Source organism: Neopelma chrysocephalum, unplaced genomic scaffold (genome assembly GCF_003984885.1).
Source record: "Neopelma chrysocephalum unplaced genomic scaffold, ASM398488v2 Primary Assembly neopelma1_96936, whole genome shotgun sequence".
Classification (NCBI taxonomy): domain Eukaryota; kingdom Metazoa; phylum Chordata; class Aves; order Passeriformes; family Pipridae; genus Neopelma; species Neopelma chrysocephalum.
Genome location: NW_020925579.1, coordinates 1,892,799 through 1,908,601, shown reverse-complemented (window position 1 = coordinate 1,908,601; position 15,803 = coordinate 1,892,799). Strand labels below are relative to the sequence as shown.

General features: G+C 39.8%; 1 protein-coding gene across 3 annotated transcripts in view; it reads left to right on the top strand.

The window, feature by feature from the left end:
• Positions 1-15,803, top strand: part of SLC28A3 (solute carrier family 28 member 3) — a 39,137-nt gene that overhangs the window by 22,616 nt on the left and 718 nt on the right. For all 3 annotated transcript variants that reach the window (XM_027670813.1, XM_027670814.1, XM_027670815.1), the window contains 9 exons: positions 4,485-4,565; positions 5,509-5,589; positions 6,284-6,409; positions 6,706-6,836; positions 7,627-7,795; positions 9,419-9,616; positions 12,268-12,349; positions 13,177-13,275; positions 14,904-15,027. In XM_027670813.1, the coding sequence (XP_027526614.1) occupies positions 4,485-4,565; positions 5,509-5,589; positions 6,284-6,409; positions 6,706-6,836; positions 7,627-7,795; positions 9,419-9,616; positions 12,268-12,349; positions 13,177-13,275; positions 14,904-15,027 (1,091 nt within the window). The remainder of the gene's footprint in view (positions 1-4,484; positions 4,566-5,508; positions 5,590-6,283; positions 6,410-6,705; positions 6,837-7,626; positions 7,796-9,418; positions 9,617-12,267; positions 12,350-13,176; positions 13,276-14,903; positions 15,028-15,803) is intronic.

The window sequence follows — 15,803 nt, the reverse complement described above, 5'->3', positions numbered from 1 at the left end:
AGGATAGCAGGAACAAGCAGGTTATTTTCACACTGGAAAAAACCAAGAAAACAAAACTCATGAGTTGATTTCCAGAGTTGCATATGCCTAGGAATACATATATGGTAAACAGAGTGGCAGACAAGTGCACAGCAATACCAAAACATCCTCCATCTGCTCCTTCTGTAGAAAGGGAATTCTCTCTTCCAGTGACAGTGAGTGACAGCCAGCCTATTCTCTCTTGAAACACTTGTCATTTATTTACACATTAAGGTGGTCCAAAGTGCTTTTTTTGTGTCTTTCAGATATTTTATGAGGTTTGCATGTTACTCTGAACTCTCCAAATCTTGCCACAAGTTATTTCAAAGCATCCTTCAAAAAAGGAATTTCTCAGTATTGGCTTAGCTCTTGAGAGAGTAGACAAGGGATAGGGCATGTCTTTGCAGAAAACCATCAGAGTCCAGTTGGATCCATACTGCATCCTCAGCAGTACGCAGGGACATATCAGTGTTTTGCTAACTTAGGCGGACATTGTTACCAGAGCAGACACAGCCCATAGATGCATATGCACACCCGTATGGGTGTTTGGGTCAGCCCCACTAGAATCTCTGAGCATATGGTTATGGAAGCACTAATTAGTCATAAATGCATGTATTCGCATGTATAAACTGGGTTATTTTAAGCAGGTGTTTGTGAATGCAGACACAGAGTTTCAGAGTTCCGAAAAAAAACCACTTGCCCACATAACCAAGCACACCCAAGTACTTAAGCAGTTGGAAAAAACCCTCTTAAGTCATCTATCTTGTTGACTATGAAAGGCAAAGTTTGCTTTGAGCAAGCAGGAAATAAACTTCCTTTCTGCACCAGGAAGATTATGGCTCCCTGAGAAAGGTTTTGCTTTGAAGGTCAAGTTTTAGGAGTGTCTGAAAGCAGGATGTTCCTTAAACAACACTAGTAACTTCTTCTTTTAAGGAAAATAGAAAAAAAGACAAACATCAAGCCACAAATGGGAGGGGGAGTTGAAAGTAGCCATCAGTTTTAACTCCCTGCTCTCCGTCTAACATTCATTATAATCATGATCTGGAAAGCAGCTCTTTAGTAAGGTCAAATCTTATTGCAGAATTGACAATAAAGGGGAAATAATCCAGTTCATAAAACATACCAATTAAAGAATTTATTTTCTTAAAGGTTGTATTTTGGAAAGCATACACTGCAACATTTGTGGGTCACATAAATGTAATTCTGAAGAGCTCTTTGATTACAATTCTCCATTGAAAGGCTGTGTGATTTTTCAGAGTGCTCATTAAATGTATTCATCCATTAAAACTTGACTAGTTAAAAGTATGTAGTACATATCAGGAGCTGTACATACTGAAGACTAAACTTCCACATGAGTTTGTTCACAGAGAAAAATGTAATTGTAACATTTCAAGCATGCAGTTATAACTAAACTACAGGACCCATACAGAAACATGCTAGACCTTTTGGAGGAGTCGGCTTCTGCCACAACTAAGGTCCATCTGACTTCCTGGTCATATTTTCTTTTTGCAGTTCTCTCCTCATTTTTTCTCAGAGTTGACAGCTCTCTCCACCTGCAGGTTGTAATGGTGTGTGTAGATGCAAATTAAATGTGAATTTTTTCATGGCAGAAGCACGTGGAAGACAACCCCATTGTGAGCCCCTGTTCAGAGTACTCATAACTTTGGTGTAGACTTCATGTTTTATAAAGACAAGTGCTTTATCCAGGAATGACTCCAACCACAAAACTGGAGAAGAGTGTTCTAATGTTACCTAAAATATTTTCAGAGGAATGTGGAGAAGGCCAAAGGATGCCAGCTGTCACCCAGCGTTGGCAGAACATTGTGTTCTCTCTCCTTCCACTGAAACAAAACCACAGCTCTCAAACTTGAGAGTTTTTGCTATCCATTTAGTGTGAAAGATGGGAGGTCACTCACAATTTTTGCTATCAATCAACTAGAGAGAGTTGACCTTTGCCTATCTGCCCACTGTTTCTCCAGACCCATTTCAGTACACACATTGCATCAGTCCCTTCTTGTGCCGGGATACGAATCTGGCTGGGAGCGAGATGCCTCTTTGGCTTGCACAGGCCTAGGAACAGTGAAGGGAAATGGCAGAAGAGAAAAGGCAGGAGAGAAAGATGTTACTTTTACTAAACTAAACTTTCTGCTGTTACTACATGACAAACTATCCTGAGAGGATCGCAAAAAGGATCAGAGAATCAAACTAGAGAAAGGAGCCTTTTATTAACTTATTGAAGAGCATAACGATAGTGGTTAATTGCACTCCATCCTTTCAATGAAAGGTTCTGATCATCTAAATTGAGTTTCCAGAAGTTTGTCAAGATTGTTGATAGTACCAACTCTCCTCTAGAAAGGCACAGCTTCTATTTACTGTGAAGTTCTGAAATAACAAAATGGTTTGCTCTTTTTCATTCTATTACTTGATTTTACGGAAAATGCATTATCTCATTAGTGAACAAAAATGAAAGCTTCTTAGTCCTAGTGGTACTGTTTTAACTGTAACTAATCTGTCTGACTAATTTTGGATCTTTTGGGGGGATTTTTCTTCCTGCTGTATAGCAGCATAGCAGTGGTGAGGTCCTGTAATGTGAGTTTTATTCAAAATGAAAACCCAACACATTTAATAACCCATCAGACCGTGGGTTAGGCATTCATATGATTCTTTTAAATTATATGTTGAAGGGAAACATTCTTCCTTCAGTCTCCACTGAAAGAGATTTATATTCACTTTTTGTATTTAGGAAGTATAGACCTTTAGCAGATTCTGTCTCTGTGTGGTCTAGTGGTTAGGTTGTGGCGCTCTCACCACCGCGGCCCGGGTTCGATTCCCTGTCAGGGATACTCCCCCGGGCAGATGGAGCTCGTCAGCCCTGTAAGGCCATCCATCTATGAGAAGGTCACTCTAAACAAACCTACGTCCTGAGGACCTCACTGCCATTGTCCATTTGACATGGACATTGTCCATGCCACTGCCATTGCTTGGCCCCAGCAGATGAACCTTAGGATTAAAGGGTGGGCTCAGTTCAGCGCATGCTGTGTCTCACCTAAAAAATCCATTGCGCAGGCTTGAAAGGTAAAAGACCTTTCCCAAAATCTTCGTTCGCGAAGACTGGCCATACTACTACAGTTAGAGAGTTCTCGAATATTCCACATTGGCATTATAACCAATAGTGTAAATACCACAGAATAAAAGAGGATTTTTCTATAATCTTTTATTGAAAGGCATCTACACAGGCTAAGGAAGCTTCCTTTGATTCTATGAAATCAACTCAATAACAATTCCAATTGAAACATCTTCAACTTTTGCTTACACAGCAATCTAAACTGTGATTTTTAAAACACAGACACAGAGATGATGGTTGGGGTGGGGTGGGGTGATGGTTGATGAAAAACTCAGCATGACCTGGCAATGTGCACTCACACCCCGGAAGGCCAACTGAATCCTTGGCTTCATCAAAAGGAGCATGGCCAGTGTGTGGAGGCAGGTGATTCTCCCCCTCTACTCTACTTTTGTGAGACCCCACTTGGAGTACTGCATTCATTTCTGGTGTCCCCAACATAAGAAGGACGTGAAACTGTTGGAGCCAGTGGAGGGGAAAGTCATGAAGTTGATAAAAGGACTGGAGCACCTTTCCTACAAAGATAGGCTGAGAAAGTTGGGGCTGTTCTACCTGGAGAAGAGAAGGTTACATGCAGATCTCATGGCAACCTTCCAGTATCTGAAGGCGGAAAACAAGGAAGCTGAAGAGAGACTCTTTGTCAGGAACTGCAGTAGTAGGACAAGGAGTAATGGGTACAATTTGAAAGAGGAGAAATTTAGGTTAGATAATATTAGGAAGAAATTTGTTACTGTGAGGGTAGTGAGATACTGGAACAGGTTGCTCAGGTAGGTTGCAAATATTTCAACCCTGGCAGTGCTCAAAGCCAGGTTAGATAAGACCTTGAGCAACTTGGTCTAGTGGGAGGTGTCCCTACCCATGGGAGGGATGGCTGGGACTAGATGATCTTTAAGTTACCTTCCAAATCTTAACATTCTATGATGCTATGAGAAGAAGAGCTCTGAATTCTACGGCACAATACCATTGTACATATTTCTGTTAATGGTTTTCAAAATTGAATTTTTATGTATCTAAGTCTTTGTAAATGCTATTGCCCACTAATGCTTGGACTGACTTAAACATGACTATAAACTAATGTATACCATGTTAAACCAAATAGTTTCAAAACTATTGCAGCACTGTTAGAAAACTATGTAGATAAATGAAAATTAGTTAATTCCAGCACAAACAACAAGTCTAGAAGGTTAACAATTTTATGGCATATGTGTAAACTAACTGATGAGTTTTCCATAACTGTAAGTACATTTCAAAAACATGACCATCTTTTTAAAAAATTAAATGGCCCACAGAATCAAGGAAAGGAAACCACTCTAAAAGTGTTAATGATTTTGTGTCTCCAAATCAGGTACTGCCTATTGTGGTTTTCTTCAGCACAGTAATGTCTATTCTTTACCACATTGGATTCATGCAGTGGCTCATTGGAAAGGTATGAATTATGCCAGTAGGTACTCATTTGGCTACTGTGGGACACTTTTTGAACACATGCAGAGGAACCGTAGCATTGACCCTGCTACTGTAGCATTGACCCCTGGCCAAGCTGCTCAGGGGTAGTGTGCTGGTTTAAAAGTTAACCAGCAAGGGAAAATGAACTCAATTCAAAAGAGAGATTTATAAGTCAGAATAACAATTTATTAAAATATTGCAATAAGTACAATTATACAGACAGACAATTGGTTTTAACCCACAAAGCCCAAATGTATACCCAGCACCCTAGGGTACGAACAAGAGTGGTGTACCTTGGCCCACTCCTGAGTCCAAAGCAAAGGGAGAGGGGATAAACCTGCTGGTGGGAGAGCTGCTGCAGTCTGGTCAGAAGTGGTGATTGCAGTCCAGTCAAGGGTGGTGGTCTCAGTCTGGTTGAACGCGGTGGTCTGCAGTCTTCCTCTGGATCCCACGAGAGGTGGCAAGGTTCTGAAAATCCCAGTTATATACTCTCCAGTTCAGGCGGGAGTGCTCAGTCCCTCCCTCAGAGTAGGGAATTCCATAAAAGGGCATGCGGATGCTCAGTCCCTCTTCCATAAAAGGGTATCAGAGCGGGGAATTCCATATAAGGGTATCAGAGCGGGGAATTCCATAAAAGGGTATCATAGAAGGGTACAGGAACATCTTCCCACCTTGCAGGCCTCTACTGACAACAGTTTTTGGGAAATGGCATGGAGGCTATAGAATACACAGTTTTGGGTTACACCCATCCAGGGATGAATTGGTCCCAGCCGCTCTAACCAGGACAGGTAGACATGAAAAACAGTTGTTATCTTTAACCTGGAAATATCATAACATGTCTCAGAAGTCTTAGATTGATATGATTAACTCTAGAAGTGCATGGAATAGACAGATTAAATTTTTGTTTCTTTTTTCAATCATTTTAGGTTGGTTGGATAATGCACATTTTCATGGGGACAACTCCTGTTGAGTCTCTGGTAGCTGCGGGTAACATATTTGTGGGACAGGTGAGTTGGAGTATAGAAAAAATATGATAACACAATATTATTGAAGGTAGTGAAATAGTGCTGCTCACTGAGCATCCCTGTATTTAAAAAAATTTCTTATAAAGCTTTGACTCCGCTACAGCAGTACTGACGGTTGATTTACAAAATTCCAATATGTTAGTATGTTGGCAGTAGTGCAAAATGGGGTGGAATTTGGAAACCACATATTTTCCCAACACAAAGTCAAGCATAAATGTAGGTGACAGATGTCCACTAAAATGACTGCCAGGCGTTGAAGGCTATGATAGCTCCAAGGCTATGAAGAAATAACAATTTCAGGTGGTTTTTTTTTAGTTCAGAAGGCAAGTGGGATGAAAAGAAGGCATGCAAGGCAGGCAAGGACAGGAGAGAAAGATGATGCAGAAAACCAAGATTTGGTGCTAGCAGTACGAGGCCTTAGCCACAAAAGCAGGAGGCAGTGTCTAACAGACCACTTAAATAGGAAATCCATTAAACCCACATTTACAACACTGTCTGTCCCAGGGTTCAAAGTGAAGTAGAAAGATCATCAAGTAGCATCCAAGCCCAAAAGCAATATTAGCATGATATTTAGCAGTGATATTCATCACTGCTTATTTTTCTGCCCTGATAATAAAATAAATTTATGGGTTTTTATTGGGAATTTCTGAATTTGGTGCTTGTTTTTCACTTCCAGACAGAGTCTCCTCTCCTAGTGCGGCCCTACTTACCATACATCACCAAATCCGAACTCCATGCAGTCATGACAGCAGGATTCTCAACTATTGCTGGAAGTGTCTTAGGAGCATATATTTCTTTTGGGGTAAGACAGAGGAAAAGAACTGGACAATATATGATTTATCTGAAATCTTCTAAGTATAGAAGTCCAGCTAAAATGCATTGAAAGTATCCCTGGGTCATTCCCATTGGGCTTTTTGTCCCTCTCTGAAGAAATTAACCACAAAAATCCCCTGTCTTCTTTTCCTTATGAGCAATGTGAACTTTTTAATCAACCCCGGTAGAAAAATCATCTGAATGTCTGAAAATTTTAATTGCTTTCCTTTGTGTTGGCACTTTATGTGGTTATCACAGAGTATTTTCTGTCACCTGGAATTCTAGGTTTCCTCCTCCCACTTACTGACTGCTTCTGTCATGTCAGCACCAGCATCATTAGCCACCTCCAAACTATTCTGGCCTGAAATTGAAAAGCCTCTGGTAACTCTGAGAAGTGGTCTACAAATGGCAAAAGGGTAAGCTGATCTAGGCTCTGGTTAATCCTAATATCACTGCAAAAATGAGATTTGGAAAAATCACTGTTCACGCATAAACTTTAGGGGGACTACATGGTAGGTCTGCAAACAATAAATTAATTACACACTAATATACTGCAAATGGTTGATTTGTGAATTCAGGTGCAGTGTGTCCAATTACAATGTAACGTATGGAGGTGTCACATCCTGTCGGGACAGACAGTAAACTCTCCAAAGAAAGAGGGAAATGCCTACCTGAGGTGACCCACCAAGAGGTTTTCCCACTTGTGACATTGTTGTCTTTCTTTTGTAATGAATCTCTAAGCGCAAACATGCAAAAGCAAAGGTGGAGCAATCATTTCCACAAAAGCAGCAAACTTGTTGCCAATCTGCAGGGAGACTTAACTGTCTTAAGAATAACAGACAAAGCAAAAAGGCTTGTAAGAAGCTGTTCCTGAACAGCCCATGCATCTCTGCAAGGGATGCATGTAAGAAGGGCAGTAACCACTCCCTCATCCTAGCAGTGTCACAGTATTGAGAGCTGATCCATATCTTGCCCAACCCTGACCATGTCAGAGAATTCATCCTCAAGGCACCACAAACATATACTTCAAGTGTCTGCTATGAAGATTATCAGCAAAAGCCTCCTCCATCTCATCATTATTTTCCCTATGAGTGAACAGATGCCTTTGGTGCTAGACTTCTAATCAAGTGCACATACCTTTTAGTTCTATTATTTATTCTTGAATTGAAAAATGTTCATACTCTTATTTTCTCTTCATTGACAAAGTGACTCAAAGAATCTGCTAGAAGCAGCCAGCCAGGGTGCCTCTACTTCCATCACACTGGTAGCAAACATCGCCGTGAATCTGATCTCCTTCCTTGCCTTGCTGACTTTTCTAGACTCAGTCCTTTCTTGGCTGGGCAGCTTGTTTGACTATCCACAGCTGAACTTTGAGGTATGGTCTCCAGGTTCTTCATGCAGCTCACATACACATATAATTTATCTTACTCAAATAGCCTGTGTGGTTTTGTGATAGTTATTTTTCATTGTTGTATTGCTTTTTAACATGATCTAAATCCGTATTTTATTTGCATGTACTGAAAGATGTCTTTACAGTCAAAGTAAAATTATTGCTATGTAAGTATTTCTGTAGCTATTACCCTATGTATAGTTTCCCTCTTTGGTGTTCTTGCTAACCCTCATGGTACGTTTACACAGAGTATGCTAACACCTGCCTCCTCTGACTTGACAGTGCAGCAAATCTGTCAGGTACACACTTGACAAGCCATTAACATCTTCAACTAAACATTGAAGTAACTTTAGCTTCAGAATCCCATCAAACCCTTAATCTCATCAGGTTCACTTAGATGGGGGCACTGGGACAAGGCTGGACTTGTCTGAACCCACAGACAATACCATTTAGTTTTCAACACAATCTAAAACTATACCCAAGTCGCTCAGCTGAGCAAACAGCTTTCAAACAAGATTTCTGTTTTAACCTAGGTCAATATGTCATTTTTGACTCAATGCAACCATCTTGTTCCAATGGTTTTGGGCTTTTTGTTTTGCAAGACTCTAATAGAAGCCCTGCATTAAACATGGATATAACCTGTGATAAAGGTGCTGCAGAAGTGAATAGGCACTCATAACAAATGTGGCTTCATTAACATTAAGATAGTACCCTGCAGAGCTTTCACAGATATCTCACTGCACAGACACTCCCAGTCAAGGAAAGGCTCTAGTATGCATGCCTCAGCCCTCGTGAAAGGGCTGATATTTTATTAACTGCTGGATAGTGTAAGATTTGGACGGGTAGATAGTCCACAAGGAGCTGAGTTGCACAGACATGATGCATTCAGCCATCCTTCCCTTTCAAGAGACATTAACCTCTAATCATTTGAGGGCACAGAAACCAGCCAGAAATAGGAACTGCTTAAAGACCTCTTTTACATTTGCTAAGGACTATCTGACCAAACCCTTTCACAGCTGGAGCTATTTTCACTTATATGAAAATAAGCTGTACTGTGAAATGGGATTTCTTTCTAAATTTGCATAAAATTTTTAATGCCAGGAAAAAAATGGTACAGATTTAATTGTGTCAGATGCACCGCTTTTATGCAGAGACAACTCTTCTGTTTACACCAGTTGGAGTCCTACAACCTGGTAATTAAGCATGTTCATTAACACTTTTGATTTAATCAGGAGAAGAATTAGACTTCTCAGTTTCCTTATCAGCTCCTTTAACTCAATATTTCTTCTTTGCTTCAAACACCATGCCCAATTTAAAGCCATTATTGGGAAAAAAAGGCACAGAAATGTTTGTTTTACTTTACATGTAAAATTAGGGACATACCTAATAACTTTTCTATATCTAGATTTTGGGTTAGTCTTTTAAAAATTACTCAAGTGTACCTTGTTATGAAATAGTCTTCCAGAGGTGTTGGCAGCAAGAATTCAAAGCCAATTCTTCTCTGCTGAAATAAAATCATCCTCACTGGAAGTTTAGAGAAGTTATTGCATGCCACCGTTCTTTGACCAGCCGTATCTTTTGACCTGGTTTGTTTTATATATTCCACAGAACATTTGTGCTTATGTCTTCATGCCATTCTCTTTCATGATGGGAGTAGACTGGGAAGACAGTTTTATTGTCGGTGGCCTACTAGGTTACAAAACTTTCTTCAATGAATTTTTGGCTTATGAGCGTCTTTCAAAACTGATTCACAACCGAGAAAAGGGTGGAAGCATGTACATTAATGGTGTGAAACAGTATATGACAGTAAGTAACATTTTCTGTTCTACAGATTTATTGGATCTAATACTTCAATGTTGAAACTCAACTTATTTTTTAATATAGGCATAAAATGGTTGCATATTACTCTAAAGTGTGTCCTTAAGTGACAGAGTTCAATTATGAAAGTGCACTATTGCTTTGTGAGGCTGCTAGGACTGTCATCACACTAGCTGTCTCAAACCAACATAGAAACAGAAGGCATAGTTTTGATGAACATGTGATGTCCCACAGACAGAGGCTGTCTTCAAGGTAAGCTTCTTACCTGATTCTTAGCTAGCACTTTCCTGTGAGCTACTGTCCTAAGAAAAACTTGGGCAAGAACTGGAGGATCCTCCTGCCTTCAGAGGTTTGCCCAAGCATTAAACTTGAAGAGAGACATCCAGCAAGCTTTAGCAGATGTCATTATTGGCACACCTTTGCTGGAGGCAATTGTCCCCTGTGCAGAGGGCAGTAATAAAAGATATGTATTACATGGCATACACTTCACTTGTCACACTGACTCCAACCAGTCTGTTTCAATTACCGCTGAAAGTTAGTTTGCATAAAAACTTCCAGCCAAAGCCTTGTCCCACCTCTCATTCACAGTCCACCCAACAGATACATAACTACAGTGCACTTAGGAAGGCTGTGCTAAGGGAATCCAAAGTGTGTGCACAGGGCCAAAGCTCATGCAGTGATCAAAGCTGATCAAATCTTTGCAGCCGTGACTGCTCCCATGCACCCACATGCACAGCCTGTGCTGAATTTGTCCTAAGCACAGGCAAAAAAACCCATAATATCCAACTCTACATCTGCATTGGCCTTCCTTCCTGAAATCAAGACAAATTGTCACTGTAGAAGAACCCTTAATTATAAAGCATTTTGTACAGCTTTCAATCTTTTAATCTGGTGCGATGCTGTGAATACCTCTCATATTAAAAACCAAAACCATGTTCTTGACCATTTGCATTCCTGATTACCAGGACATATTTCACACGTGGAGGTAGAAAGATAGAAAGACAGATGTTGTGATCAAATATTCACACCCTTGCCTGATCATTCATTACCAGTGTTCCCGAAATTCCTGCCAATAGAATCCTGGGCTGGAAGGATATTTGTTGTGCCCTGCTACAGTTGTGCTTCCTTCTGCTTGGGGAATATGGTTCTGAACTTCTGTATATGTGAATAAGGGGTTTTTTGGTCTGGAAGTCAGCCTTAGAATGCAGATCCCATGAATTCTATTTCACTTTTTTTTCTTTTTCTTTTTCTTTTTTTTTCTTTTCAGTAGGATGTCATATAGAACTTCCACATTCACTTTTTAGACCTGTAAAGAGCTGTATTAGCTTCCATGGTAAAAATGTCTGATATATACAAATAATTTTGATTTATAATGCTGGTAAAAATTTCCCAGTAACCATTATAATTACAGCACAATAGTTTAGGTGAGAGTGTGCTTGACTCCCATTTTTAATTTCACTTCAGCTTCAGAGCTCTCTAATACATCCCCACACATATAATCACTCAGAGTGAGCAAACAAGTGCCCTCACCTGAGTCAGTAATTACGTGGCTTCCTGTTTTCAGAGAAAATAAAGTGCAAACGAAAGCAGGGAAATCACAGTACACAAAGCTGTTTCTAGGAAAAGCTGGTAGAGTGGGTACTTGAAAAGCATTTTCCTGCATTTGTGCAGATTGATTGAAAGTATCTACAAATTGATGTTCATAAAAGAGGGATTAAAACAGAGAAACTTCTAATAAACAGGAAACCTGCTAGAATACTCACACATTTTCAGCTTTAGCTTAAAACCCTATTCCTATTTAGCTTAAACGGGAATTCAGAATTGCCGGGGGAACAAAACATTTGCTGAGATACGTTGCCTCCTTTCTCAAAATGATTGAACTACATTTATCTGAAGTTTTGCCAGGTTTGTAGCCTGATTTCACCTGAAGTCATTCTGTGTCATGTGAGGGGTCCCTCCATGGAAGCAAAGGCCATCCTAACCTTGTCTCTCGTTTGAGGTCCAGGTTGAACTGGTGTTACTCAAGGGGAGAAAGATGGTGGAAGACAGTAAGGAAATAAGCTGCTAAGGGGGATTCCAAAATCTTAATGTCCCTCTCTGCCTGTTAACACATCAAAGTATCCACTCTCTAGGAGACCAATTTCCCTTCTGTGCCCAGGGTGGAACATGCACAGAGCAGCTTTGTACATAGAGTCCTCTGCTTGTTCAGGGACAAAGAAGTCAGGAATGCATACCAAAACTTGAGATTTCAACAGAATATCATGGAGGCATCCAGCTATGAAGGAGCAGCTGAGTTATAGCTCTCTGACTCATACTTTCAGAAAGCAGCAGTTAAATTTCCACTAGTAAGATAAGGTTTTTTTTTGGTCTTTAATTGCTAGTACTAAATTCAAAAAGACACAACAATATACATGAAAAATAAAACCATACACGATTTGTGAGTTCTCACATGGGCGGTGGGTATAAAAGCCATCAACTGCCAGCAAGAGAATGAGCCTACCTTTCTGAAAGCCATTACTTGGGGCAGTAAACAATTGAGGATAGTACTTGGAACCCTGAGCCACAATGCCATATTTTCAGACCCTTGAATCAGCACGAGCTGTTTCAAACAACTGATAGGGTATGTGTTTGTTTTCCAGGTTCGCTCTGAAGTCATTGCCACCTATGCTCTTTGTGGGTTTGCCAACTTCGGCTCCCTGGGACTGGTAATAGGAGGCCTGAGTAAGAACCCCTCTAAAAGACAATTTTTTTGGCAAGCAAATCCCAAGGAAAACACCAGAAGGAACAGGCTGTGGGTGAAGCTTAGCAGCATTAGCAGACGAGGTGCTGCTCTGCTAGCACCTAACTGTGCATGGAAGGGGTCCCAGAGGGGCATAGGCTTTGGGGTGGAGGTACTGGGAGAGGTGCTGAGGGCAAGGGGAGGAGACTAAGCCTTGCTGATAGTCCTCCCTCTTTAGCCTCCAACCATCAGCCTGAGCTACTACAGCCCTTGAGCTTCAGAAGGAGCAAACTGTTTCAGTAGCATGCTGGTTTGAAACATGAAGTTGGCTGTTTCCTGTAAAAATGTTGCATATATGCAATAGGCTTATAGGGAAAGAGAAAAAAAAAAAGCTTTTCATATCTCAATGGAAAGAGAAAAATTAAAAAAAAAAAAATTTGAGGTCCTCACCAGGCAGCCGGAATTACCGGCAGCCTTCTTTTGCCCTGAAGCCCCAGAGGGCTCTATGGTGCCAGCAGTGGGGCAGCATGGAGGAGCAAGACCCAGACATGGGACCAGACCCCTCAGAAGGGCACCATCAGCAGCACAGAGGTACAAGCTCCCAAAGCAAACAGAAGTCACCATTTTATATACAAGCCACCTTCTTAACAGAAGAGCCAACACTGGCACTTGTCCTTCAAATAACCCACTAAAAAATGTCACACTTTTCCTCCTTGTTTCCCCTAGTTCAAACTGCAGGGTCAGAAATTCCTCTTGTAGTGAAAAAGCTGACAGCTTAATCTTCCTTACATATATTTCTGCTTGACACACACTTTATTTTTCTTCCTAGCAAGCATTGCTCCCTCAAAAAAGAAGGAAATTGTTGATGGTGCTTTCAGAGCAATGATTGCGGGAACTGTCGCCTGTTTCATGACAGCCTGTGTTGCAGGTAGAGTACCCAGGTTTGGTGTCCCCTACAATCAGTGACTACCATGTGGCAGTGCGTCAGTACCAGACTACACACAGCTGGGCAGCCCTTGTCACTCAAACACAAGTGTTTTTGGGCTTGGCAGGGTTAAAAGTCAATATGAGATGAAAGGTTCCTGAAAACTAGAATAGGAAAAGATTTTAGTTCTTCCATTATGTCTTTTTGCCTTTTTTTTTTTTAGTTAGTTTATGCGTAACACATGACTCATACACAAAGCTACAGAAATAGAGAAGTAATTTTGGAGCAGAAACAGAAGAATTGCAATGAAGGAAGAGTGTAAAAGAGAAAGAGTGAGGGGGAAGCTGAACAACTCTTTGTCTCAACATTAAATTGATATTTAGGTTGATATTATTTCCACAGAGCACTTAAGTTAATGAAACAGAAATGGGACTCAACAACAGATCCTTACTTTTTGAAGTCTCACCTCCAAGCTGAGGGAAGAGTCACAATGCAACAACCATTTTAGGGGTACATTATAAAGAACTTAATATTAATGATTCCAGAGATTTCCTTAATTGACCAGATATAATTCAATAGATAAAATTTATCTCCATCATTTAACAATCACTTTTCCAGCTCTCTTCCCTGAGTCTGTGATATACAAAACATAGCTGAAAACACCATGACTGTTTCTACCACAAATTCCCTATTCCTTTTTGATCACCGTATCAACAGAAACATACACATTTTAAGAACAAGCCCACACTATTTTCTGAAGGTTACAGAATTAGTACACTTGAAATGTCTTTAGTCTCACAGCCATCCATAGTATTTTAACACATGACACTGTTCTGCATATCTGAGGAATCAGGAAGACCTACTAAAATGTGTCATTTCATGATACTGATCTTAAGAATAATATTGTGAACAGCCACTGGGAAAATCTTTCCAAAATAATAAAATCTGCCTTAGAAAGAAAATTGTATTCCACCCACTCCTGCCATAGCAAATGCTTTCCTTATACCTAAGAGAAGGTAGAAGAGCCAAGCAACTTATATTAGCCCAGTTTTGACAAGAACATACTAAAAATGTGTCCGAGTTCCACAACACTACATACAGAATTAGTTGTCACTTTCATATCCTGTGTCTACATTACTGCAGTGAGTGCTGATACTATTATTTGCAGAAAAATTTCAGGAACATCTATGAAAACAAACTATCTCAATTTAAAACAAAATAAAAGGTTCTGTATTTACTTGCACTGCTAAAAATGCAACATAGCTCCATTTTAGTTAATGAAAGAACACTGATGCAGCAGTGAGAAAACCATTACCATAGCTTTTAGTGTAATTAAAAGGGGCAAAAAGCTAAAATGGTTGAAGCGTAACAAGTTACTGTAGTTTAATTTCTACATATAAAAAGTGAATATATTTTTGGGTTTGCTCCTTAATCCAGTTCTTTAAAATTATTCAGATTCTTTTGAAATCCCACAATTAGAGGTTTTTAATCTTGCACCTTTACAGAACGATCTCAGATGATGACTTTTTATCAAACAAAATGGTTCATTTGATCATGCCCCCATGACTCACATCCCTGTGTCTTATCTTCCTCTTCATTACTCATTAAGAAAATTGCTACTTACTTCACAGGAATGCTGACTGTCTCCAGTCTGGAAGTTCCATGCCATATCTTATTAGGAAATGCCTCCAACTTCACAGATTTCCCTGCCAAGAGCATAAAGCTAGTGGAATGTTGCCACCGTCTCTTCACCAGGTATTAAGGAACTCTTTATCCTCTGTCAGCATAATTTAGGGAGCTCATATATTCTCTGAAAACTCTTTTTTTATTTTTTTGGTATTTCACTTTTTTCCTTGGACACTTTGTTTTCTATGAACTCGCATCTTTTAAACAAATGAGTATTTTAATGCTGCTGAATTGTTCTTTTCTTGGGGCACTTTTCTGTTACATGAGAAGCACAGACAGAACCAACACACAACATAAAATATCTTTGTTCAAACTTGAGCTATCCAAAAGATTAAAGATACAAAGATTCAGGGGCCTAGTTCCGGTTCATCTCAAATATTGACAAAAAAGTAAATATTTGTACTAGCATAATGTTTTAGCTAGACATATCACCCTTACTGCCTGTTTGCCACAAGGGTTTTCTGTGGAAAGAGGTATCTTGTTTCATTTACTTGGTACCAAGACTAGTGGAAACTTGAAATTTCTTACATTGTTTAACTCCTTATGTTAGGAATCAAAATTCCGATTCTAATTTCAGGGGTTTTTTTTCTCTATTATTCTTTTGACAGGTATATTTCTTCCTTCCATGCCTTGACATAATATGTATCTTTGACCATGGGCATATACAATGTGTAAAGTCTCATCTTTATGGTAACATTTTTAGATTTCAACTATTCACAAAAATGTAATTTAAAAAAATTACTCATGTTAGTATCAAGATCACCAGCTTCTACCTGAACATTAGTACTTGAATATCACTTCAAAGAATTTCTGTTCTTGCAACCTGATGGTCCAAATGAGTTTAT